This window comes from Triticum aestivum, chromosome 2D (genome assembly GCF_018294505.1).
Source record: "Triticum aestivum cultivar Chinese Spring chromosome 2D, IWGSC CS RefSeq v2.1, whole genome shotgun sequence".
Lineage (NCBI taxonomy): Eukaryota > Viridiplantae > Streptophyta > Magnoliopsida > Poales > Poaceae > Triticum > Triticum aestivum.
The window spans coordinates 26735009-26761370 of NC_057799.1; the positions used below are offsets into that span (position 1 = coordinate 26735009).

The window sequence follows — 26362 nt, forward strand, 5'->3', positions numbered from 1 at the left end:
GTTTAAATTTTTGAAAACTTTTATTTCCCACTTTTAAATTTAATTGAAGTTTGAATTAGGAGTTTGAAAAGGAATGTGATTCAAACGTGATCAAGCCCTGTTTAGCAACATGATTAGCTTAATCACAGGGAGTTACTGTAGCATGATTCTCGGGGTGTTACACCGTCGACCTCACTGCTCTCCCAAGGCCGCAGGCCGCAGGCCGCCGGCCTCCCCAGCCCGCCCGTCGACCTCCTACCTCTCCCCAGGCCACAGCTAGCGCCGCCCGCACCCCGCACTCTGCCGCCCGCATCCCGCACCCCGCCGCCCGCACAGCGCCGCCCGCATCCGGCACCCCGCCGCCCGCACAGCGCCGCCCGCCGCCCGCATCTCGCACCACGCCGCCCGCAGCTAGCGCCGCCCGCCGCTCGCGCCGCCCGCACAGCCACCCCACGCGGCCGACCTCTCGCCGCCGCCAGATCTAGCTACAGGGCGTGCGGCCCCCCGTCCCCGCCCTCCCGCTCGTGAGCAAGGCCGGAGAGGAAGAAATTGTTACCTTGGGCGACGGCCGGAGAAGAAACGCGACGGCGACCTGGGGGCGAGCTCCTTCGATCCTTCCTCCGGGCGGGCGCGGAACGAAGCAGCGGTCTCCTTTTCGCGAGCTCACGAGCGTGGCTTGCTCGTGTATATTTCCACGCCTTGTATCATCGTGGCCTGGGCGTGGATGTTTACACGCCCTTCTACGAGTCGCTGGGAGCTGTTTTTCAGCTCGCATCGTGTATATTAATTTGCTATACACGTCCATATAGATGATCCACTAGAGATGCTCTAAGGTCGCTGTGGCGGCGGAGGCGGCAACCTTCCTTTGGAGCTTTTTGTCGTCCCGCTCCATCTCCGTCAAGGTGGGGTTCCCTCTGGCCTTGCCGTGGAGTTCGTGGAGGAGGTGCAGCGGCGTTCTGGCGGTCGGCGTTGGGAGTGCGGCCGCGTGTACAGGAGCTGCTCGTGGTCCATGGATCGATGTGAAGCTTCGCCGGCGATGGATCCCCTGCTGGCGCGCTGGTCTCGAAAGACGTTAGATCGAAGACTTCCCGACTGCATGGGGTACCGCGAGATGCAAGGTCACGCCGGCTCAGGAGGAGCGACGGCGGTGGCAGCGGCGCGTCCGCTCTCGGCGGTGGAGTTCTAGTCTGCTGGTCAAAGGACCTGGTTGTAATTTCTTTTACTGCTGAGGTGCTTTGTACATGTACATGTAAAAAGAACCAACTTGTGTAGTGAAGCGGAACGGAGGCGGTAGGGCTTTTGCCAAATCTCGAGCCGCCTTCCTTCCCCCCTCCGTCGTCTCCGCGGCGCCTCTTCCCCCGAGCTTCCGAAACCCCGCCCCAAAACCCTAGCGCCGGCCCGCCTCCGTGAGGATGAGCTACGCGGCGTACAAGATGAAGCACTGGCCGACGGGCATCGAGCACTGCGCCGCCGGCTTCATCACCCACCGCCCCTCCGACGCCGCCGCCTTCTCCGCGCCCGCGGCGGGGCCGGCGGCCTCCTCCTCCGGGGCCGACAGCGACGCCGACTCCTCGGCCGCGGCGGCGAGGCGCCGCCTCGGCCCCACCCCCAACCTCGTCGTGGCGGCCGCCAACGTGCTGGAGGTCTACGCCGTCAGGGCCGAGGCGGCGCCCGCCGCCGAGGACGGGGCCGGCGGCGCCTCGGCCGCGTTCGACGGCATCCTCGGGGCCCGCCTCGAGCTCGTGTGCCATTACAGGTGCGCGCCCGACTGTCTCTGCATTTTATCTTTCATTCAGTCTGTATTCAGTTCAGGAATTGGAGATGTGTGTGGTGGTTTCAGTTGAATATAATCCTCTGAGTGGCGTGTACCGTGTAGGCTCCATGGGAACATCGAGTCGATGGCCGTGCTGTCGGACGGGGCGGAGAACAGGCGAGACTCGATTGCGCTCGCTTTCAGAGACGCCAAGATAACCTGCTTGGAATTCGATGACGCCATCCATGGACTGCGGACCAGGTATGCACACTTGCTTGCTCATTCTTATAACTGTCAAACATTTGATTACTGTGAATAGGGTTTTCTCTTTTGCCATAGCTGCACAGAAACATGTAGCTTAAAAATGCAGTACCTTGTAATTTTGGCACAGGGAGAACCTTTCAACAACAACAGAGGCAAGCTATTTTTTTTGTCAATTATATTAGGAAAATAACATCTCTTTAGTACCTTGTTATTGTTTGAAAATTAGAATGTATCTCAGCCTTACATGATTATCAAGAGGCTGATGGTTGAACTATAGCACTACAATTAGTGCCATTCATTTTTTTTACTCCTCTTTCCGATGCCGATAAATCTAAGTAAGCAGGGCTTCTTTGATTCCTAGGAGTTTCTCCTATGTTGGTTATTTGATTGTAAGATTGCATTCCATAGGAAATTTTCCTTGGTGGTCTTTACTCATTAGTACCACAATTTCAACTGAAAATTTCCATTTACTCAAACACCTGGAACGGCTCCTGTATTTATTCTATGGTGCAACCAAACAACCTGTCAGTTACGTGGGATTCAAGGTGGCATGCCAACACAATCATATGTTTTCAGAATCCTGCAATTGAAAGAGGACCCGCATTTCTCTATTTACTGAATCTAGTTTGCTATCTCGCACTTGCTATGAATGGACATGCTATTTTATCAACTTTTTTTTCTTAATATTTCAGCTCAATGCATTGCTTTGAGGGCCCAGAATGGCAGCATCTAAAAAGAGGCAGGGAATCATTTGCTTGGGGTCCTGTCATCAAATCTGACCCGCTAGGCAGATGTGGCGCTGCACTTATTTATGGACTACAGATGGCCATTCTGAAAGCTGCCCAGGTTATATTTCATTGCATCGCATATTTTTAACAAGTGTGGAATTATTTGGTGTTTTTTCTGTCTCTTGTTTTCTTTAGTAGCAGGTTTCAATATTTTCAATAATTTGTGTTTAGATTTGGAATTTGTTATTTAAAATTTTAGTCCTGTGCACCATGATTCCCTTTTCTAGTCCAGTAGAATCACCAATATATTATTGTTCTCCAGTTTTCCTATGTTTTCCATATCGATTGGTAACTTATGTTTTTTTATACAATATTAGGTTGGACAGAGCTTAGTGGGAGAAGATGAACCTACACGTGCACTGAGTTCTAGTGCTGTCCGTGTCGAGTCATCATATTTGATTGACTTACGAGCTTTAGAGACAAATCATGTCAAAGATTTTACATTTGTACATGGTGAGATAAGATGTCTTTCTGCATATAAATTTGTTGCACATCCTACATCTTCAACATAAAATTCCATGCTTTTTTTCTGAACTCTGTTGAGCTTCAATGCGTAAGCAAGCATGACACTAGGGGATAGTTCTTAGGCATATCTAAATTTGCTAAAACAGCGTGTATGGCAACAGCTACACCCATATCGGGCAATTACTTATCTCTTTATGATTTGAATTTTAGTTTCCTGTTACATAAGGTCTGTTACCTTAATTTGTAGATGGCTTGCTTGAGATAAGTTGATCATCCCTCCAAGTTTGTCTCTGTCGTCTATGATCTAATCTATTCTCCAACCAAGCCACTCCGCTGGCCATCCACCCTATGGTGTTTACACCTGTTATGTGCTTGCTACTTGATACACAACAAACCATTGAAAGATCTAGCATATTAAGTACACCATAACTGTTGCTAAGAAGTCCACAGTGCAGCGCATCAGCATGTGTTATCTCCAGTGTTCTACATAACTTTGAAGGACACCAGATGCATAAGAAGTCATAAATGTGTCAAATACTCGGGCTTGAAAATGTCCAGTAAGTTTATATCCTGCAGATATTAACTAAGGATTTTTGTAGAATTTCTCCATAAGATTACTCCTTAATTCTAAAAGCGTGATCCAAAACATTATCTTAGTGAAAATTGATTATGGTGCTAGTTCACTTCATTTATATGTTCACCACTAGTGTAACAACTATCCAAATGTGAAACGGCACCACTCATGGCATTTTCTTCTATTATCTCTTCAGGTTATATTGAGCCTGTATTGGTCATACTACATGAGCGAGAGCCTACCTGGGCTGGGCGTATCTCATCAAAGCACCATACATGTATGATATCAGCATTTAGTATAAGCATGACACTGAAGCAACACCCAGTGATATGGTCTGCTGCTGTAAGTATATGACATTGATTGTCAGCTTTGACATTTCCTGTCTTCTGTATCTTCCACATCTATCTTTCATTAATAAATGTTGTAATATACCAAGGTGTTTTCTGTCTTCTGCTCATTATCTGCCTTCCATTTGGCTCCAATGTACAAATTTGAAATTATAATCACAAAGTGTTTTTTGCTTCCAGAACCTACCGCATGATGCATACCAAATTCTTTCTGTGCCTCCACCTATTGGCGGTGTTCTTGTCGTCTGTGCAAATTCTATCCACTATCATAGTCAGGTTTGGTCCCTCTAAATCCGCATGGTGGACAGGCTTACATTATTTTTCATTTGCTGATCCTGAGTCGTTGAATTGTGAATTTCTTTGTTCTTGCAGTCCACTTCTTGTTCCCTTGCCCTCAACAATTTTTCATCACAGCCAGATGGCAGGTACTATTTGTGATATAGGTTAAGACTATAAATCCTTCATTTCTGACGACTTCCATAACTTTTGCCTGTCCATTCTCTCTTATCTCATTAACGAAATGTAATGTCTTCGTTCTGGTTGATTATCCTAAGATATCCATAGATTTCGAGCACCTAGTACAGTTACATGCACACCACTACATGGACATTGCCCGTTTGGAAAAAGTTTAAATAATCCTTACTCAAGGAATTATACTGTCACCAACCAACTGTATTCATAAGCACCTCCCAGAAACTTTGTTTTCGTACTTGTAGGCTTGTAGCTGCTGATGTTTCCAAGCTCCATATCATCATCTTTCAACCTGGATCATCATATATAATATAATGGTTCTTTCGCAACCTACAAGTCATTAATGCTCATGGTGTTTTGCAGCCCAAAAGTCAAAAGACCGAGTCCACCTGAATACATGATCTGTAATAGTTAATAGTGTAATTGAAAGATGTGAACTGGGTGAATGTAAAGGGAATTTACAATAACTTGATTGGCGGTTGATTTCACGTGTGCATAACTTTCGTGGTGCTTATGTCACTAACAAATATGTTCGAACTTGTAAAACCTATCTGATGATGCTCATGTGCTTAAGTTGCTCAAAGCTTATATAAATGATGTGACAAATGGGATCTATATCTCGTGTCATTCAGCATGCAACTGTCAAGGTTATGCTAACTTGCAGGTCTAATAAAAAGCCTAACATGAACATGACCCACACAAAACACATAAACACCATGCACGAATGTATACCATTCAACAATCGACACAACAACAACAACAACAACAACAACAACAACAACAAAGCCTTTAGTCCCAAACAAGTTGGGGTAGGCTAGAGGTGAAACCCATAAGATCTCGCAACCAACCATTCAACAATCGACACATTAGAAAAAAATTGTACGTGAACTTTAGTTTCTCACTACTCAAGCCAGCATATGTGCTAGTGTGCCAGGTACTCTCCTGCAGTCCTACCATAGGGTATGAACTATGAACAACTCTGTAGCTACTTGTGCGTGGTATATTTAGTGCGTACAATGCAGGAACGTGACAGCATCTTGTACCTTCTTTGGAGATAAAAATATAATTCTATTAGTTGGAAGATATTTAGTTAGGCAAGCGATTGATTTAAATAGCAAGATTAGGATATGTTATAGTTCAATCATGTAGGGATTCTAGTCCTTCCAGGCCAAGCATGCCCTTATAGCGAATACTGACTTGGCTAGCCCCTAAGAATAGGATCCCTGCTTGGCTAACAAATGTCATTATCTTCCTATTCAAACCAATGGTGAAGCACGGATTAAGACTAATGGTGTATGGATTATGAATTAAGCATAGAGAAACATGTAAATTTTGAGCTATATAGTCTAAATTATTTGCGAAGAATGGATGTAATAGTGAATTGAAGAATCTAGAACATCATATTTTGATTCTTGTGTTGTCTGGTATATCTATCCAACCATATTTTGCGAAGGGAATGTTTGTATATGCTCCCATGCGGAACTGTTGGACACTTGCATTTGTTGATTATTTTGTACCTGCACCTCCACCTCCAACTCCACCTTTTATTCGGGTCAACCGGTGTTTAATAGGCACAATTTACTAAACAAAACTCTCCGCAATTGAATATCTCTTTCACATTGTGACTTGTGCCACTGTTGTGAAAATTGGAGAAATGCTTTTGAAGATGAGCAGATGAAACACTGAACCTAGTTTTGGCATGGTTCACTTAATCCTGTTTGCTGTGAAATATGGTACTAATAATTATTAACATCGAACCATATCTTCTTAAATCGAGAAATGGTGGTTCTACCTATGAGTATATATGGCTTGCATGTACAGTGCATGTTTGACCAACAACTAAGTTTCTACCATATATTGATATATCTTAGTTTCTTCCCCTCCAGTATATGTCAAAGCTGGTAACCTTTTCCTTTTCTTTGCAGTCCAGAAATTCCTAAAATAAATTTCCATGTGGAGCTTGATGCAGCTAAAGCAACATGGTTATCCAATGATATTGTAATGTTCTCGACAAAGACTGGAGAAATGCTGTTACTTACAGTTGTTTACGATGGCAGGTATGATAACTCTATGGATCATTATCTGTCCTATTGCTGTGCAGCTGTTCTAGCTTTTGTAGGCATGATACGGTTGATCATTATCTGCTTCTTTTTCTTTCGCAGAACTGTGCGAAGATTAGATCTTATGAAGTCAAAAGCATCTGTCATCAGTTCGGTTAGTTGCTCATACACTTCTTGTGCTTATATACCTTTTCATATTTAATATTACCAACCCCTCATATGTTATTGATCCATCTGTGCACAGGGTGCTACGACTATTGGAAGTTCATTCTTCTTCCTTGGTAGCCGTTTGGGAGACAGCCTTCTTGTGCAATATTCCTGTGGTGTGGCAACATCTGCCTTACCAGATCTAATAGACGAGGTATTTGACTTTTGAGATACCTTTCTCAATGTGGCATTCTGCAGGAAGTACTTTTTGCATGTACTGTAGATGATCTGCATATTTATTTTAGAAATGGCTTGCCGTCGAGTGTTTTAAGCATAGTTGCTGAACGCCTAAATCCAAGCAGACCACTGGTTAAACCGGAAAAAGTCCAGAAGCATAGTCTACACCAGCTTGTCTTCCTCGGATATGTGAAAGCACCAAATATTCCAACCAATAAGGCATCTCACTCAAAATGAATCCTATGCATACATTCTGCAGGACTTGATTGAATGTGTTACTTGTCTGCTATATTTAGAATGGGATCTTAATCATTGATGCTCATATGTTTCTTTGATGGAAATGACCTACAGAGTAGACATGGAAATGTTACATCTACCTTAAGCTTTCCACACTTTATATATATTTTTACCAATATGTGTTTATTAATCAATATTGTACTTTATGGGTTTACTAGTATTACTATAACGTTTATAGTCGAAGTTGTGCTGATATATTTGAATTTGTCGGCCACACTGTACTAAGCTCTTGTAAAATGAAGTAAGCAAATACTGTCCCTTTAATCGTTGACTGGTGATATATGGTGATCTACTTGTGCAGCGGTCTGGTGATATTGACGGCGACCTGCCGTTTTCGAAGCGCCTGAAGAGGGTGCCTTCTGACATTTTACAGGATGTGACCAGTGTTGAGGAACTTTCTTTTCAGAATAACATGCTGCCAAACAGTACAGAGTCAGCACAGGTCTGAAAATGATCCAGTTGCATGGTTGTTATTTGTTTATATACAACTCTAGTGATAGAATCATGTTCTTGTGTATATAATCCTTTTTAACGCCACTTGTTAGTTACCACTTACCACTTCAATTTACAGTTTGCTTAAAATATACTACATCATGAATTTCCTGTGCATAATTTGGTAATTGCTTACTCATTGCTTATTTCTTGCCACTAATTTGTTTCACTTACTTCACAGAAAATCTCATATGTCGTGAGAGATAAGTTGATCAATGTTGGCCCTCTGAAAGATTTTTCGTATGGTTTAAGAGTCAATGCAGATGCCAATGCAACAGGAAATGCAAAGCAAAGCAATTATGAGTTGGTCAGTTGCATTAGACTTCACCTCCGTCTTTGGCTATAATTAGGTCCATTTTGTTCCAGCTGTGCTAGCTTTTTTTGTTGAATGTGTACATGATTCATTGTGGATTTGGAGAATGGGTATTGTCTATTGTATTCAGGTTCCTAGTCCTGCTTGTAACTTGCTGGTAATCGGAGATCCTGGTAATTTATGGGATTAGTACTAGCCTGCTAGGGGGATTAGGTTTTATTTCAAATTTACGATCTCACACGATTAGGTCAGGGAAACAAATCGAAAAATAAGAAAGGTAAATAAATCAAGAGAGCACATTGTTGGAGTCTATGTGAGAAGGGCTGTTAACGGTTTCCCTGTGAGCTTCCAGGACTCTTACCAGAATGAGTAGATTGAACCCTGTCAGAGTGTAAGGGAAAAAAATGGGCGCATAAATGAGAAACGTTGTATCATCAGAATAGTTGTTTCTGCGTCCTTACCGTGTATGTTGCTTTCTCCAAAGTTCCTCAATATATGCTATTGAAATCACACATCCGACAGGAATGTGTCTTTATCGTTAGCTCCTCATATGTGACCTTAACGATTTACATTCTGTTACTAGTTTACCACCTTTGCACCAATATCTCTGTTGCTTCAGTGAATCAGTGAAAGGAAGTTCAACAATCTTTTTGTCATTTAATTACCGAGAAGCATTTATTTTGTTCTCCATTTTAGACACTCTTTGTGACAGTATTAACTCTATTTCAGGTGTGCTGTTCTGGTCATGGAAAGAATGGATCACTTTCTGTCCTACAACAATCTATTCGCCCTGATTTAATTACTGAGGTGCATTTTTCTCCCCCCTTTTCATCCCAGTTACATAATAGGAAGAATGAGTTTGACCAGTGAGTTGTATGTCAGTGTTCAGCTCAAACCCCAAATATTCCACCAATGCCTTTTGAAGAACTTGACCAACATATTTGAACTTTAATCCCCTGCCTTTGTGGTGTTTGGTCAAGATTTTTGTCGCACCGGTGTTCGTCATTTTTTCTTACATGGAAATTTCATGTTACCTAATCTTGACTTATATTTGTTCTTTACTTGTGTAGGTGGAATTACCAAGTTGCAGAGGTATTTGGACAGTGTACTATAAGAGTTCCCGTGCACATACCACTGAAGATAATGAATATCATGCATATCTGATAATAAGTCTAGAGGGCCGGACCATGGTAACAGAAATTTGATTTTTGCTGATTTCCCTTGCAGCTGTATACTGAAGTTTAATGCTTATGATTTTTTTGACATAGTATTTTGAGTGGAAGCTAACCACCCCCATAACTATTATGACATTGAAAAGACCCAAAATCCTTTAAAAAAATCATGGCTATAGGGCACACTAGGCCTAGTTTTAAAACAGGACCAACAGCCTGACAAAAAACAGACAAGATCGGAGCCTACTCCTATCTGCTTTGCTAAAAAGACCATGTGAAGAGAAAACGGGAAGGAGACATATTTTTGAAGTTGCCAGAGCGATGGAGAGCGGGGGATAAAAAAACTTAATTGATGATATTTGGGTTCAGATCGATGTGGCAAATGGACATGGTTAATGAAATTATCCACTAATGCAAAAGGACCAAATTTTCATAATACAAGTTGCAAGTGTTTTGCCTTCAATAATATATATAATACAAGAACCATTGTTTTCTTTGCATACACATCTTCATACAATTGCTCTAATCCATCTTGAACAACTGCAACCTGAACATTGCACAAATTGACAATTGCATCTCCTTCTCTTAACATGAACGACTGTCTTTCTGAATTCATCTAATTTCTGGTTCATCCAACATCAACAACAAAATTTGTACAGAAAATACATCTCAAACACAAAGTTGATGGTACTGATCCAGTGAGAACTGCAGCAGCCATTTTCCTTCACCCCCAGCCTGGAGACAAAACCATCAAACAATCAGTAGCATGATTGATCCTAGCAAGTAGTAAATATGCAGCATATGTACAGGGTTAATCCACATTACAATTACTGTTTGTAGTAACAACATTGGGTTACTAGTAACCTAAGAAGCATGGATACGGAGACACGGACACGGTGATACAACCTAAGAAGCACGGACACGGCGGCAGCATGTTAGCTGGAGCTTGGAGCAGGTTCGAGGTCGAGCCCCTTTGTGGTGTTCGTGGCCGAGCAGCCTGAAAAATTAGGGTTCATATCAGGCCGAGTGTGTTACTGGGCCTCCTGAGTCCCTTACGTATCCCAGCTGTATCCCTTTTTTTTTCTTTTTTTTTAATTCGAAAAGAGGCTGTGGGATACGCGCAGCGTGTCCGGCCGTATCGCTGTGTCCAGCCCTACTAGAATGCTGATTCGGCAGTTTTAGCCTTGCCCGTGTTTTTTAGCTAGTAACGGAAGGAAAACATCAAGGTCAATTAGGAAAGAAAATAGATCAGCATAATATTGCTGACGAAAAGAGCGAAAACAGTAATGAAATTAAGAACAGAAATGAGACAATGCAAGGGGGGAGGTCGCGGAGCTGCTTACCTTGACGAGCTTGGTCGGGGAGCTCTAGGAACAATAGCAGGTGGCAGCTGCCGGAGGACAGCTGGAGTAGGTCAGTGTGGCATCGGCAAGGGGACGTCCGGCTTGCGTTGTCACCGTGTCCTGGTCCTGGGCATGGGGAATTGGAGCTGGGCTCCGGTCGAATGAGCTGTCGGGGGCCTTCCAGGAGGAGCTGTGGGCCACACTGCTGCCTGCTCGGGACGAAGGCGTTATGGGACGTGGCGGGCGAGGGGCGAGCTATCCCCGAGAATCCATGACGAGCAACAACAACATTTGGAATCGGCTTTTCCCCCCTTTTTCGGGCAGGGAGGCTGAGGTGATGAGGTGGTGGCAATTTGCTTGTAAATAACAGCAACTTCAGTGGCAAAGATATACGGTGATGCGGTCCTCTTGGTGGTGGCAAAGGGGAATGAAGCCGCTGCTGGGGAGCTGGACTGCAGGCAGCACCCTGACCTGAAGCTGACATCTCTCAGGATCCTCACCTTAACCAGCTCTGATGCCAATTGTTAGTAGCAACTAGCACAGGTTCTGTTTTGGGGCTTAGTTTCTGGGCTGCGATGGATGCAGCTGGTGAGGCTTCAGTCCTTATTTATAGCTGAAAAGTAACTAGTACAGAACCACCTCAGTGGCTTTCTTACAGCCTAAGGCATCTTGACTTGACCCACAGACTTGTACCTAAGACACAGACTTGACTCATTGATTGACTGCTGCAAGGATTACTCTAACACAAGTTCCGGTTCTTGTCGGCTTCAAGGTAGATCGTATTGAAGTCCCCACACAGAAGCCAAAGGCCGGCATAGGGGATGGTCCCAAAATGACAGGTTTTTGGGAATCAAGGAATTTTAGGGTAAGGGGAGATGCTCTTATGCTGTCTCTTAACTCTAGGGGCAAGTAGACCTTTTCTTTTTTCTTGTGCTGTATTATGGGATTGTTTCAAAACTTGAATTTTCCAAGTTTTTTCTTCAATGTTACATCGTTTTGCCTTTGACATATGTATTCGGTTTATTGCCTTTGTGGCTCTGTGTTTGATCCTCTTTAATTTCTTCTGATGAAGTGATTACTGACTGTATGACATTATTACGTTATGGAAGGTACTTGAGACAGGTGATGATCTAGGAGAAGTTACTGAAACAGTTGATTATTATGTTCAAGGGGCAACCATTGCTGCTGGTAACTTGTTCGGAAGGTATGCTGCTCTTTAATATTTTTGAATGTACTCAATTACTTATACTGGCTTGGCACCATCTGTCGTGGAATTCATACATCACAACACATTCATGTTATGGACATTCATTTTAAAGACCTCATTGGTCTTATAGTAATGGACACAACCAATATATCTTGGGCTGTTGGCTGCCCTGGACTGCATGAGCCCACCAGGTCAGCACAGATCCAAGTGCTTCCATGATTTTTTTTCTCTGCAATCTCAAAACATGTAAAACTGTTAACTTGTGAAGTTAGTATTATTTGTCTTAATTTATACATTTCATATCTCCAGTCATGTGTAGGTGTATCACAGTTTTTGTGTGACAACCCAGCCCTGTTGAGATTAATGCACATGTGCTGTCCAAAAACTTAAGCATGTTATTTAATGTTCCCACACTTAGGGAACTAGAGCATCACCAACATATAATATAAACTTAGGTTAGAAAAGGTATAAACTTTTGGTTAATCTTTCTGGGATAAGGCATACATTTTGGAATAATAGGATAGGGGATCAGCTGGAGATGATCTTACATTTTAGTATTTTACATCCTTCTAGAATCATAAATGAAGTTTTTTATAATTTATTATTGAATTATGTTCGTGACAGTTTGACATTAATAATTAGTAGCCTTTATCATTCTGGTTTTGTTTGAATCTTTGCAGGCGGCGTGTCATACAGGTATACGCCTCAGGTGCTCGTGTGCTTGATGGTTCTTTCATGACACAAGAGCTAAACTTTACTGCGCATTCTTCAGAATCTTCATCGTCAAGTTCTGAGCCTCTTGGAGTGGCATCTGCTTCCATTGCAGATCCATACGTTCTTTTGAAGATGGTTGATGGAACTATTCAACTTCTTGTAGGAGGTATAGTATATCCACTAGTCCATCATTTTTCAGTTATGCTTTCTTGCTGTGGCCTTATATATAAAATTCAGTCAACCTTTGAAGTTTAAGTTAACCAATAGTAAGATAGGCCAAATTTGTCAGTAGTGTGAGAGAACTTGTTCGAGAACAATTGTTATACGGAGATCATAGTAGCTACTGAATAGGCAATTGGAAGGTGAGTGGTTTAAAATACTTATCTAGCTTCTGTATAGCTTCATAGTGCACTTCAACATGCGAAGGTTTCCCTACAGCTGAAGATAGAAGTTAGCAAGCTGGTGCTTTCTCATTAGATAAATATATATGTACAAAGCTGTATATTCAATCATAACATGTTTGTAAAAGGGAAAGATCTAGCTCACATCCTTAGTTCAGTGCTACCTTGTGAATTTAGGTGAGGTTTGGATGGAATGAAGGGTGATCTCAGTTCTCAGACAAAATAGACGTATATTTTGTGAAGATTTTGTTCATAGATAAAGAGATCATGTAAAAGGGAAAGATCTAGCTTAAATACATGATGTTTCATTTTCTGATGCAGATCATTCTACTTGTGCTCTTTCTATCAGTGTTCCCAGTATTTTTACAAGCTTAAGTGAAAAAATATCTGCATGTACACTTTATCGTGACAGAGGTCCTGAACCATGGCTGAGAAAGACACGTAGTGATGCATGGCTATCTAGTGGTATTGCAGAACCGGTTGATGGCGGTGGTAGTTCATCTCAGGAGCAGTCTGATATATACTGCATCATTTGTTATGAAAGTGGTAAACTAGAAATTTTTGAAGTGCCTAGTTTCAGATGTGTTTTCTCTGTGGAAAGTTTCTTGTCTGGTGAGGCTCTTTTGGTTGATGCAAAAGGAAGACAGGATGACACTAAAGTTTCTCTAAAGAAAGAAGCAGCGGATAGCATTCGGGTAGTTGAGCTTGCAATGCATAGATGGTCTGGCCAGTTCAGTCGCCCATTCCTTTTTGGTTTATTGAACGATGGGACATTTTTGTGCTACCATGCTTATTGCTATGAAGGCTTGGAGAGTAATGTGAAAGACAATTCATTTTCACCTGCTGGTTCTGTGGATCTTGCCAGTGCCAGTGATTCAAGACTAAAAAATTTGAGATTTCGCCGAATTTCTGTTGACATTACATTACGAGAAGACATATCAAGTCTTGCACGACCGAGAATCACAATTTTTAACAATGTTGGAGGTTATGAGGGATTGTTTCTTAGTGGCACGAGGCCAGTCTGGGTTATGGTTTGTCGACAACGATTTCGGGTGCATCCACAGGTATGTCGTTGTTATGCCGAGGTTTTTGTTGTCTTGCAGTGTTTATTAAGTTTCATATACTTCCAACACCCCCTCTCACGTGTGGCTTGATAAGGCCTAAACATGAACAGAAAGAGGGCAAGGAACTTTTTTAATTAATTGTGAAAGCCGAGGCTTGAAACCAAGATCTCTTGGCTCTAATATCATATGTTTCATGTACCAACCAGTAGAAGCAAAAGTCTGAACCGATGAAGAAGCTTGGGCAATCCTAATATACTTTGAGATATTTGACCCCGTTTCTTGTTTCAACCTACGAATACTTGTTTACACGTATTTCACACTATTTAATTTCTTTGCATGTATAGTAGTTTCCAAATTTGATGGAGTATAAATCAACTAAAGCGATCTCACCTGCATGCCTCTAGCTCTCTGAATGCTGCTAATGTCACTAGTCAACACTTTTAGACAATGCACAGTTCCCTAGTTAGGCTCACTTTGCTGTTGCTTAATGTGATGTGCTGGGATGTGGAATCTAGTTATTTTTGTTTTTCTTACTGATTGCAGCAAGATTTTGCTGTTACATCTGATTGAAGAGTCTTTCAACTAACTTTAAATTTGGATTGAGAAATAAACATGCTGTTCTGAAAAACCACCACAATGCCAATTACCTTAGCTGACATCGGAATGGTTAAACATTTCTTTTGTTTCTGCGTAGATTTAAATGGTCATATATGCCACCTTTTTTTCTTCTGGAAATGGTAATGGGCGAATGTTCCAATAGGCTGACAGTGTGGGCCTTGATGAGCAGGGCGCATGGCGTCGTTCGTTCCCAGGGGCATCCCAGAGCGAACGGCATCGTTCGCTTGCGGGAACCTCCCAGAGCGCACGATTGTTCGTGCCAGGGGTACCAGGGTGGGATGTTCTCTCCCTATTAGAGTCCTTATCATCTGCATGATGAGATATGTCCACAATTTTCGAAAAAGAAAATTCGAAGAAAAAAAGAAAAAGAAAAGATATGTCCACAACTCTTCAGGCTTAAGTTGATTCTGAAGTACCAAATCGATCTAAATTGATGCGGTGTTTCTTACAACCAAATCTTATTTTGTTATATCTGTATGGTATACTATGCAACTGGAAATCTGCATTTATACGCAGTTTCAACTATAACTATATTTGCTTCTAGTCATCGGTGTGGTCCTATCTAAGCTGTCCCATTTTGCAGTTATGTGATGGTCCCATTGAAGCCTTTACTGTTCTCCACAATGTAAACTGTTGTCATGGGCTTATATATGTTACATCACAGGTAAGGAGTTGTTTGAATATTTGTATCTTCCTCATATACTTTAAGAAATAGGAAATTTTAAGATTGGTGATTTTCCATGTTTTAACAGGGTTTTCTGAAGATATGTCAACTGCCCGAAGCATATAACTATGACAACTACTGGCCTGTCCAAAAGGTAAAATTTGTTTAGGTACACGTAAGTTGTATCTCATTTTGTTGCAGACTTTTCATACATTGCACCTTTGCAGATCCCTTTGCATGGTACCCCTCATCAGGTTACATATTATGCCGAGCAGTCTCTGTATCCACTTATCGTGTCTGTTCCTGTAAGTAGTCTGTATCCGCTGTTCCCAATGATAATTTGTAACACTGTTTTGTTATTGCCATCTTCAATTATGGTTGTCTGGCACCATCACACAATAATAAACTGTGCTCACTTATCTAGTTCAATTGCTCATTTTATATTTCTGCAGGTTGTTCGCCCCCTAAATCAAGTTCTGTCAATTATGGCTGATCAAGATTTGGTTCATCACATGGATAATGATGCTACAAGTGCCGATGACCTGCAAAAAACGTATACTGTTGAGGAATTTGAAGTTCGCGTATTAGAGTTGGAGAAACCTAGTGGACGTTGGGAGACAAGGTCCACTATTCCGATGCAATCGTTTGAAAATGCTCTGACTGTGCGCATTGTTACATTGCATGTATGTATTTCTTTTGTCCTTCCATACTTAAAACAAATTAAAAGCTGTTTTGACTAGCTCTAGTTCAGATATTGGTCTTTAGTTATGACAAAATTAAACAGAACAAGGAGACACAGCTTCTACGTTTATATTTGCCAGCTTCTATATTTGGGCTTAAAATCTATCTGATCACAAACTTCAGTGACCAAATGTTCATATGTATTTTCTATTCACAAAAAGGTTCTGCATTTCACTTCAGAACACAACCACCAAGGAAAATGAAACCCTGATGGCCATTGGGACTGCTTATGTTCAAGGGGAGGACGTAGCTGCCAGAGGACGGGTGCTTCTGTTCTCTTTCACTAAAAGTGAAAATTCTCAAAATCTGGTACTGTAGGGGAACACTGTTGCTATTGCATGTTTTCAACTTATCGCAATTTACTACTCCCTCCGATCCAAATTAATTGACGCTGGCTTAGTGCAACTTTAGTATAAAATTGTACTAAGCCAGTGTCAATTATTTGGATCGGAGGGAGTACCATATTAATTTGTTAACATGTAAAGATTAATTCCAGGTAACTGAAGTCTACTCAAAAGAGAGTAAAGGCGCCGTATCAGCTGTTGCGTCACTTCAAGGTCATCTGCTGATAGCTGCTGGTCCAAAGATCACATTGAGCAAATGGACTGGTTCTGAATTGACCGCTGTTGCATTCTATGATGCTCCTTTGCATGTTGTGAGCTTGAACATTGTGAGTATTGCACAACGATTGGTTCTGAATATGTTGCTCCTTTGCATGTTGTGCCCACATTTAATGCTCATCCTTATAATCAACCTTCCTCAGTCCCTCATACAAATAGAAAAATCTTGTGTTTCCAACTCTTTCATGTGTTTTGAGGACAACTTAGTAAGGGGAAAGAAATACTGAGCTTGTGCTTAATCTTTTCTGTTTCAGCTAGATCTATTCTGGCTTTGAAAGAGTAAGCTGAAATGCCATGCTTAATGAATGGGCTTGTTGGAACCCAGTCAGATTCTCAAAGTTTTCCATTGTGCTACCTCCGTAGTATTTCCCATCTCAGAGACTGTCTGCTGGGGTGCTATTTCCTTTGCAAATGGACATTTTTTGAAATTTGCAAATTCCATGGAGTTCATTTGTAGAACTTTATTATAGATTCTCAAAGAAAAATGCACTAGTACGGCGGGACATGTTTTACATCCACGTGAAGTTTAAACTTCAAACTCAGTATTATACGCTCACTTCCTCATCCGTGCACCTTGTCTGCTGCTCACACTGTCGCCCCTCCCAGCAATGGATGCGTGCACCGCTGTCGCTCTTCTTGCTGCCTTCTCTGTGCTTCTCACAGGGCATGTTATGATTTAAGCCTGTCGTTTGAGCTAGTTGGACTTGTGCTTTGGAGCTTCTCTGCTTGGCAGATGCTCTGAATTGCACCTTAACGAGTCATTCCAATCAGTCGCTCTCAGCTCTGCGAGCAGATGCATGCTCTGTGATGAACTAATCTCCTTGTCCTCCCAGCAGCCTTTTGCCATCGGCTAACGACTGCTTGCGTTCTCTCTGCTCTTATGGGTCCTGTGTTGCTCTTCACCAAAGCCATCACACTATGGATCTCCTCTTACTCAAGCAGGTGTATGAGCTCCGTCATTCCTCGACTTCATCACCTGTGGCCTCTGTCAATGCTGTGGTTCCTAATATTTGTTTCTTGGCAAATTATACGGTCCAGCAATTTGCAGTCTTTACATAATATAGTTGTTATCCCTTTCAGATTTCTATACTATGTATTGCCCAACTAGTTTGATTTCATATTCATTATGATGTTATACATTCTTTCTTGTATCTTAAGGTAGGCTGTTGCATGATTTAATAACATGTTTATATTGTGATTCTGCATACGAGATGCAGCAATTGTGCAGTCCTGTGATATTCTTTAAATTTGCAGGTCAAAAATTTTGTTTTGTTTGGCGATATCCATAAAAGCGTATATTTTCTTAGCTGGAAGGAGCAAGGTTCTCAATTGACTCTGCTTGCAAAAGATTTTGGATCTCTAGATTGCTTTGCAACTGAGTTCTTAATTGATGGAAGCACACTGAACCTTGCAGTTTCTGACTCTGATAAAAATTTGCAGGTCATTCCTTCTTATAACCTTTTATGTTACTGGTTTGTTTCAGTGTTTGTACTATTTGATCCATCTGCTAGTTATTTACTTTGAAATGAGTTCTTGATGATACTGAATCAAAAATTCATTGAAGCATCAAACTATCACTTACTACTGGACTGGTTCCTGTGATATTATCTTTGCTAGGGCCATTCATTACCAGTGTTTAAACATAAACATACTCCGTATTAAGTAATAACTGTAGACATCCTCTCTTTGAACTAGTTGTGGACTTGATGTCAGAAAATCATCTGGTAATCGGAATCAAGGAAATAATTATATTACTACTGTTAAATGTCATTTCAAGTCCCTCTTATGGTAGTATGTTATGGTTGGGTACTTTGCAGTAGTCCAGTTTGGCCCACCTATTCTGCCAATGGTTAGTTGATCTACTACCATTTAAAGATATTCGGCATATTTGCTGAGCAGCATGAGCTTGTGTGCTTTGTTGGCAAATATAATTGGGGATACTACTTGACTTGTACAGCATATGCTTCCTACTGAACACCTGAGTTAGTTGGATATAGTGCAACATGGAAGTGCCACCCTGTCCACCTGATTATTCACTGCACTCTAACGAATAACATCATGCAGATCTTCTACTATGCTCCCAAAATGGTGGAGAGCTGGAAGGGGCAGAAGCTCCTTTCCAGAGCAGAGTTCCATGTTGGAGCCCATCTGACCAAGTTTATGAGGCTGCAGATGCTTCCCGCTCCAGGATTGGCATCTGAGAAGACGAATCGTTTTGCCCTTCTTTTTGGTACTTTGGATGGTGGTATTGGATGCATTGCGCCTATTGATGAGTTGACATTCCGCCGGCTTCAGAGCTTACAGAGGAAGCTTGTAGATGCCGTCCCCCACGTGTGTGGCCTGAACCCAAGATCATTCAGGCAGTTCAAATCCAACGGGAAGGCACATCGTCCTGGACCAGATAACATCATTGACTTTGAGCTTCTTGCACAGTAAGTGAAGCTTCCACACATCAGCTTATATTATTTTACCACTTATGCAGCCCTTATGCTCTCTGCACATCTTGTTACACTCTCCAAATATTTTGCATTGTTTCTTCACGTAAAGAAATACTCCCTCCGTCCCGAATTAAGTGTTTGTACTAAATCAGCGACACTTATTTTGGGACGGAGGGAGTACAAGTATCCATTCAAGCCAAGATTTGAGATGTATTGATCTTCGTCGGTGTCTGGATGCTGCTATTGCCGGTAGAAGGGTAGTGGTGGTAGATACTAGATAGGGAACAGTAAGTTGAAATTTCTAGCTGCAAACATTAAGAGTAATTAGATTGTAAATGATCAGTATGATTGGTAAAAAAAATGGTCAGCTCTGAAAACCAGCTACTCCAAATATCACGCCTGACTGATTCCGGTACACCCTGTGCAAGCTGGCCAGTTTTCACTGGTCTAGCCTGTTAAAATCTCTGCTGTAGAACAGCTGTTATTCTTTTCTTTTAGTTGTGTTGCTTTTTCTCATGCCTCTAATCCACATTCTACCCTCTACATTTGTAGCTATGAGATGCTATCGTTGGAAGAGCAGCTTGACATCGCACAGCAGATTGGGACTACCCGTGCGCAGATCCTTTCCAACTTTGCGGATATTTCGCTAGGCACGAGTTTCCTGTGAATTAAAGTATGGGCGATCAATGTTGGATCTAACACCATGATACAGATCGAAAAGCTAGCGGTGCATGGATGACGCTTGTCGATTTTTGGTAACTCCGGTGACATATGTACGATAGGATTAAATGCTGGCCAGTTTGATCTTTGTGAGTAAATTATAACCACCTTACCGCGTACATATGATTAGCACTTGGAAGCGCATTGTAAATGGCCATGGTGGTTGATTTCTTTCTAATTAGTGGCCGTTGAGCTTCTTGCATTGTCCTTCCTGACCATGCCCCTGGTGACTGTAATGTACGTGTACTATCTTAATGGCTTGCGATACAAATTTCACTGTCAGTTGGCCATGTGATTGTCGGACGCATTTCTCTGTTATGGAAACTTTAGCTTTTTATTTAGGAAAACGGTAGCAAAGGTTTCAGTCCGACGCGTTGTGGTTCAGTGACGTTCAATCTGGTGTTGAGCTCCCAAATTGCTAGTATTGCCATATGTTTTTTTTACAGTTAAACAGTAGGAAAGGCTCCTACTGCATGTAGTATTGCCATATGTTAAGGAAAGCTTAGCATAACGCGTCGTCCGTTTGAGCATCTGCTAATATGGGAAGGAGGGAGTATTACACTCCTTTTACAAAAAGTTTATCTTCAGATTCTTTGTCAAATGAAGTTTCTAACTATATAATTTTGTGGTTGCATTATCCATTTTTTATTAGTCAAATTGAAGACCTAAAAACCTGTGCCCAAATTATAAACCCAACAGGAGGGAGTATACATCACCGAATGCAACAACTATGGTAAAGTGGGAAACTTTGCAAGAGTTGTGGTTTTCTAAAACCTTCATCCCAGTAATGGTGGTCTCTTCATATTTACTCCTTAGTTATTGAATTGCAAATTCAGAATGTACACACGCAAAAAATAAATAAAAAATCAAAATTGGTACGGTAAAATCTGGAAGCTTCGTTTCCCAACACATTACTGGGATGAAGGTTTTAGAAAACCACAACTCTTGATAATCTGATTGCTGAGAAAAGCAGACATCATACATTTTTTAATGGGCGAGCACACAAAACATGGCAAAACAACTACACGGCATCCAAGGCTTGAAAGATTTAAACTGATGATAACCTACTATGGGTAGATCCCATTCAGACCAAGCCACACCAAGGGCTATTCAAGGCCAGGGATGAAAACAGATCTGGAACCTCCCTCTATTTCAGGGATATCAACTAGAGGGTGATGATCGACCTAATGACTCGCAACAGCAACATGCCATCGTAAACATGGTCAGCCTGCCTAGGTTCTCTTATGTTGCAGAAAAAATCACCGTAAAGTTTCATTGTGTTTGTATTTTGTTTAGTATGGTTTTTCTGCTAAACAAAAAACATGCAGAAAACAGAAACTGACACTGGACATTAAGTTAATATGTTAGTACATAAAAATAATATAAAATGGCATATAAAGCATACAAAAGTGATATGATAAACTATAGGTACGTTGGAGATGTATCACGGTAGAAAAAACATCACCATGGCAGTTTTCATGACGAAAAAGGGTCTTACACGACACTCGTGAAATGTCGCTAAATAGTCTTTGTTTTGCACCCAACTAATACGTACGAGTCATACATGCAGCCGCAGGGAGGAGCCTACGTGAAGATCCCCTCCCATTTCGTTCACGAGTACAAACAATGTATGGCAATGTCGAATACGAGCCTAAAACGTTCTTTCTTATTATTTTCCACTTTGTTTTTCAATACAAGCCTAAATAAATTTTAAACAAAGCCCGTTGAATAGAAGTGACAGCAACAACCAACAACAGGTCCAACATCCCATAGAAAAACAAAGTAAGTTTGGACATGGTAGCGACACGTTTTATAACATGACACGATATTACATGAATGAGACCAAACTATATCCCAGTTAAACCAGTTGTAATCACTCCTTCACTAAACGAGGCTACGCCGTCTTCCTAGAGTCTGAAAGATCGCCTACGGTAGGCGGCGACGAAGCCTGGGTGGAAGAGGAGGGAACGCCACGAGGTGCAGACGCAACGGAAGCGGCAGATCGTCCTTGCTGGGAGGCGCAGTAGGATGTCGCAAAGCACCTTGAGAGGGAAGACACCTTCGTTGCCGGTGGCAGCGAAGTCCCGGAGCAACAGTTCGCCGCCGTCGCCTGTGCCCGTGTCGACTCCACTATCTGGCACGTCAACGTTGGTGTCGGCGACGAGATCAGCAGGTCCGCCGGGTTGCACGTCCAAGGGCGCTCCCACAGTGTCGACGAGAGGATCCATGGATCGAGCAGGAACTCAGGACGCGGAAACTAACACGGAGTGATTTTGTCTTGCCGTACGTACGCGTGGATAAGCATATGGACGGACAACTCGTCCATACTTATACACAGCACAAGGACGTACTAGTAGTGCTATAGCAATTCAAACCGGACACGGCGCTTGCACCGAAACCTAAAGTGGATTTAATCATCTAGCTGAGGCGTATAGTCTTCCATGAAAACCTAAAAACCCCTGGCGGCGATTAGGGTTTCGGTGGACGGTAACGGCGCTCGTCGGATCGATCCGGCGGGGCGCCCACTAGTTCCGGCCGGAGATGGCTTCACCGGCAGGCGGCAAGCAGCATGAGGCGGACCCCAGCTCCTCGCGGTCGGACAGGGCTCGGCTCGAGGAGGTGTTGGGGAGCTCGGGATCACGGATGAGGAGGCGACTCCTCTAGTCGTCGATGACATAGAGGAAGGAGAAGCGCAAAAGTGGCTGCTGGCGGGCAGGGTTCTGCACAGGAAATTGCTTCACGTCCAAACCATTGCAAACGCGCTCCGTACCGCCTGGGGAAACCTTAGAGGGTTGAATTCAGATTGATGGGTGAAAACACGTTCGTGGCGGAGTTTGAGACGCAAAGAGATCGTGATCGCATCTGGAACGGTTCACCATGGCATGTAAGCAAGAACGCTGTTGTATTTGCTGAATTTGAGGATTGTATGCGACCTGATGAGGTCCAATTTGACCGGCTCCACCTATGGGCTAGGGTCCCAAACCTCCCCTACAATCTCAGAGATGATTCTTGGGGTAAGTTGATTGCGCAACAGATCGATAAGGATGCTACCCCGGTCCAGTTTGATCATGTGGGAGGATACCTGAGAGCGAGAATTGCACATGATGTTAGTAAACCTTTGAGGAGATGGATTCTGATTGATTCTGCCAAACGGAAGAAAACAAATCTTTATGATATTCAGTACGAACAAGTTCCTCACTTCTGTTTCTCTTGTGGCAGACTTGGCCATTCAGATCTGCTTTGCCCAACTCCAGGACCTCGTGATGAAAAGGGTGATCTACCCTTTGGTTCTAAGTTGAGGGCCCCTGAGGATTGGAAGACGGCTGCATCAGGGGAAAGTTCGAGCAAAGAGCAATATTCATGCCCTAGCAGGCAGCGTGAGTCCAAGAATTCTAGCAATGCTGGTAAAGGAGGGGTAGAGGTGAACTCCCCTGTCAAGAATAGACCACAATCCAACAAGAGGATTCATTTGCATGGGCACATGAGAGGACAGGCAACTACACTGTCAAGTCAGCATACCGAGCTCTAGTGATTCAGAAAGAGCATCAAGCTCGAGAAGAAGGGCCGGTTACAGAAGCTTCAGCGAACAAATAGCAGTTGTGGAAAGCTCTGTGGTCTCTCAAGGTGGTCCCTAAAGTGCGTGTGTTCTGGTGGAGGGTACTTCGTGGTATACTGCCGGATGAATGCACGCTCAAATATCGACATATCCGAGACATCAGCACTTGCAAGCTTTGTCAGGCACATGACGAAGATCTTCAGCATGCTCTTATGTTTTGTTCACATGCCCGAGGATTCTGGGACGAAGCACGTCAACTCCTAGATATCAAGTTACCAAGGCTACATCCCACAACTTGGGCATCCGACATTTTATGTGAACCAAGGTTCTCTGCTAGAGAACAAGCCACGATCATCACTGTGATGTGGTCCATCTGGACTTCACGCAATCGAGGGACGCATGATGGGGACAAGTTGGATCCGGCCAGCTTGATGAGGCTCACTCAGGAAGCTCTGGCACTCCTTTATATTCCCATGCAACATGTAAATGTTCTACCTGGGCACGGTTGGCGCCCTCCGGAACCAGATCAGGTCAAGATTAACACCGACGCGGCGGTTGTTCATGATGAAGGGAAGAGCGGAGCTGGCAGTGTGGCAAGATCGTCTACGGCCCTATTGGGTGCCTGGTGCAAACCTCACCCTGGAGTTACTGAACCCATGATAGCAGAAGCCCTTGCTGTTCGGGACAGAGTAATCTTTGCAAATCTCAGAGGGTTTGAGCATGTGGTGTTGGAGACCGACAGCCTGGAGGTGGTTAACCTCTGGAACACTCGCCTCAACAGTCGTTCAGTTGTGGCACCCATTATCTTAGAAATGGAAGAGCTTTCAGCTAGTTTTCATTCTTTTGTAATCTAACATGTAAGTAGATCAGTGCTACCTCTTGAGCACTGCGTTGGTTTTCCCTTGAAGAGGAAAGGGTGATGCAGCAAAGTAGCGTAAGTATTTTCCTCAGTTTTTGAGAACCAAGGTATCAATCCAGTAGGAGGCCACGCACGAGTCCCTCGCACCTACACAAACAAATAAATCCTCGCAACCAACGCGATAAGGGGTTGTCAATCCCTACACGGTCACTTACGAGAGTGAGATCTGATAGATATGATAAGATAATATTTTTGGTACTTTTATGATAAAGATACAAAGTAAAGAAAGTAAAATAAAAACGACGCTAGAAATAACTTGTTGACGGGAGATTAATATGATGGAAAATAGACCCCGGGGCCATAGGTTTCACTAGTGGCTTCTCTCAAGAGCATAAGTATTACGGTGGGTGAACAAATTACTGTTGAGCAATTGACAGAATTGAGCATAGTTATGAGAATATCTAGGTATGATCATGTATATAGGCATCACGTTCGAGACAAGTAGACCGACTCCTGCCTGCATCTACTACTATTACTCCACACATCGACCGCTATCCAGCATGCATCTAGAGTATTAAGTTCATAAGAACAGAGTAACGCTTTAAGCAAGATGACATGATGTAGAGGGATAAACTCATGCAATATGATATAAACCCCATCTTGTTATCCTCGATGGCAACAATACAATACGTGCCTTGCTGCCCCTACTGTCACTGGGAAAGGACACCGCAAGATTGAACCCAAAGCTAAGCACTTCTCCCATTGTAAGAAAGATCAATCTAGTAGGCCAAACCAAACTGATAATTCGAAGAGACTTGCAAAGATAACCAATCATACATAAAAGAATTCAGAGAAGATTCAAATATTGTTCATAGATAAACTTGATCATAAACCCACAATTCATCGGTCTCAACAAACACACCGCAAAAGAAGATTACATCGAATAGATCTTCACGAGAGAGGGGGAGAACATTGTATTGAGATCCAAAAAGAGAGAAGAAGCCATCTAGCTAATAACTATGGACCCGAAGGTCTGAAGTAAACTACTCACACATCATCGGAGAGGCTATGGTGTTGATGTAGAAGCCCTCCGTGATCGATGCCCCCTCCGGCGGAGCTCCGGAACAGGCCCCAAGATGGGATCTCACGGGTACAGAAGGTTGCGGCGGTGGAATTAGGTTTTTGGCTTCGTATCTGGTAGTTTGGGGGTACGTAGGTATATATAGGAGGAAGGAGTACGTCCGTGGAGCAACAGGGGGCCCACGAGGGTGGAGGGCGCGCCTAGGGGGGGGGGGTAGGCGCGCCCCCCTACCTCGTGCCCTCCTGGTTGATGTCTTGACGTAGGGTCCAAGTCCTCTGGATCACGTTCGTTCCGAAAATCACGTTCCCGAAGGTTTCATTCCGTTTGGACTCCGTTTGATATTCTTTTTCTGCGAAACTCTGAAATAGGCAAAAAACATCAATTCTGGGCTGGGCCTCTGGTTAATAGGTTAGTCCCAAAAATAATATAAAAGTGTAAAATAAAGCCCAATAATGTCCAAAACAGAATATAATATAGCATGGAGCAATCAAAAATTATAGATACGTTGGAGATGTATCAATCAGCTAATGGTCCAGCTCACCTTTGTGCAAAACGTGCTTGCATGGTGGCTGTGACCGAAAGCTGGCTTACAGAGACTCCCAGCTTCCTGATCAGCAGCCTTCTAGCTGACTGTTCAGAGAACGCTTTCTTTTTTTTTGTGCGAAAAGAATTGTATTACTCAATGATCAAGTTCTTACAATCATCATGGACAATCCTCAACACTTCCTCCGGGCCCGAACCAACCCAAGTAATAGTTCGGCCCTCAATTCTAGCGAAACTAGCAAGTTTATCACTAGCTTTATTTTGACTACGAGGTGCATGAGTAATACAAAACTTTCTAAGACTCAACAGGTGCTTGATCTCACCCACCAAAGGGGCGTACACTGAGCGGTCCATCTCCTCACAAGAAATCATAGACACAACATTGCTCGAATCCATCTCAACTTCAATTGGTAGGTCCGACCGCTGAATTGCAA

The 26362-nt window shown here is 42.9% G+C and overlaps 1 protein-coding gene across 3 annotated transcripts; it reads left to right on the top strand.

Moving 5' to 3' along the window:
* Positions 1 to 1242: 1242 nt before the first annotated feature.
* On the top strand, positions 1243 to 20171 carry LOC123051226 (probable cleavage and polyadenylation specificity factor subunit 1). Of its 3 annotated transcripts, XM_044474038.1 has the most exons (27): positions 1248 to 1735; positions 1856 to 1993; positions 2689 to 2842; positions 3102 to 3237; positions 4020 to 4165; positions 4351 to 4446; positions 4543 to 4595; positions 6567 to 6698; positions 6804 to 6855; positions 6946 to 7062; positions 7684 to 7824; positions 8056 to 8181; positions 8917 to 8994; positions 9258 to 9377; positions 11475 to 11567; positions 11812 to 11906; positions 12590 to 12789; positions 13346 to 14088; positions 15290 to 15370; positions 15459 to 15524; positions 15598 to 15675; positions 15823 to 16053; positions 16292 to 16420; positions 16608 to 16781; positions 17986 to 18171; positions 18796 to 19163; positions 19722 to 20171. In XM_044474038.1, the coding sequence occupies exons 1-27, from the start codon at positions 1392 to 1394 to the stop codon at positions 19834 to 19836; spliced, it is 4392 nt and encodes a 1463-aa protein (XP_044329973.1). In that variant the 5' UTR covers positions 1248 to 1391; the 3' UTR covers positions 19837 to 20171. The 3 variants fall into 3 exon arrangements, with proteins under 3 accessions (XP_044329976.1, XP_044329973.1, XP_044329974.1); XM_044474041.1 differs by lacking the exon at positions 19722 to 20171 and having other exon boundaries at positions 1243 to 1735; positions 18796 to 19167; XM_044474039.1 differs by lacking the exon at positions 11475 to 11567 and having other exon boundaries at positions 1249 to 1735.
* Positions 20172 to 26362: the final 6191 nt, after the last annotated feature.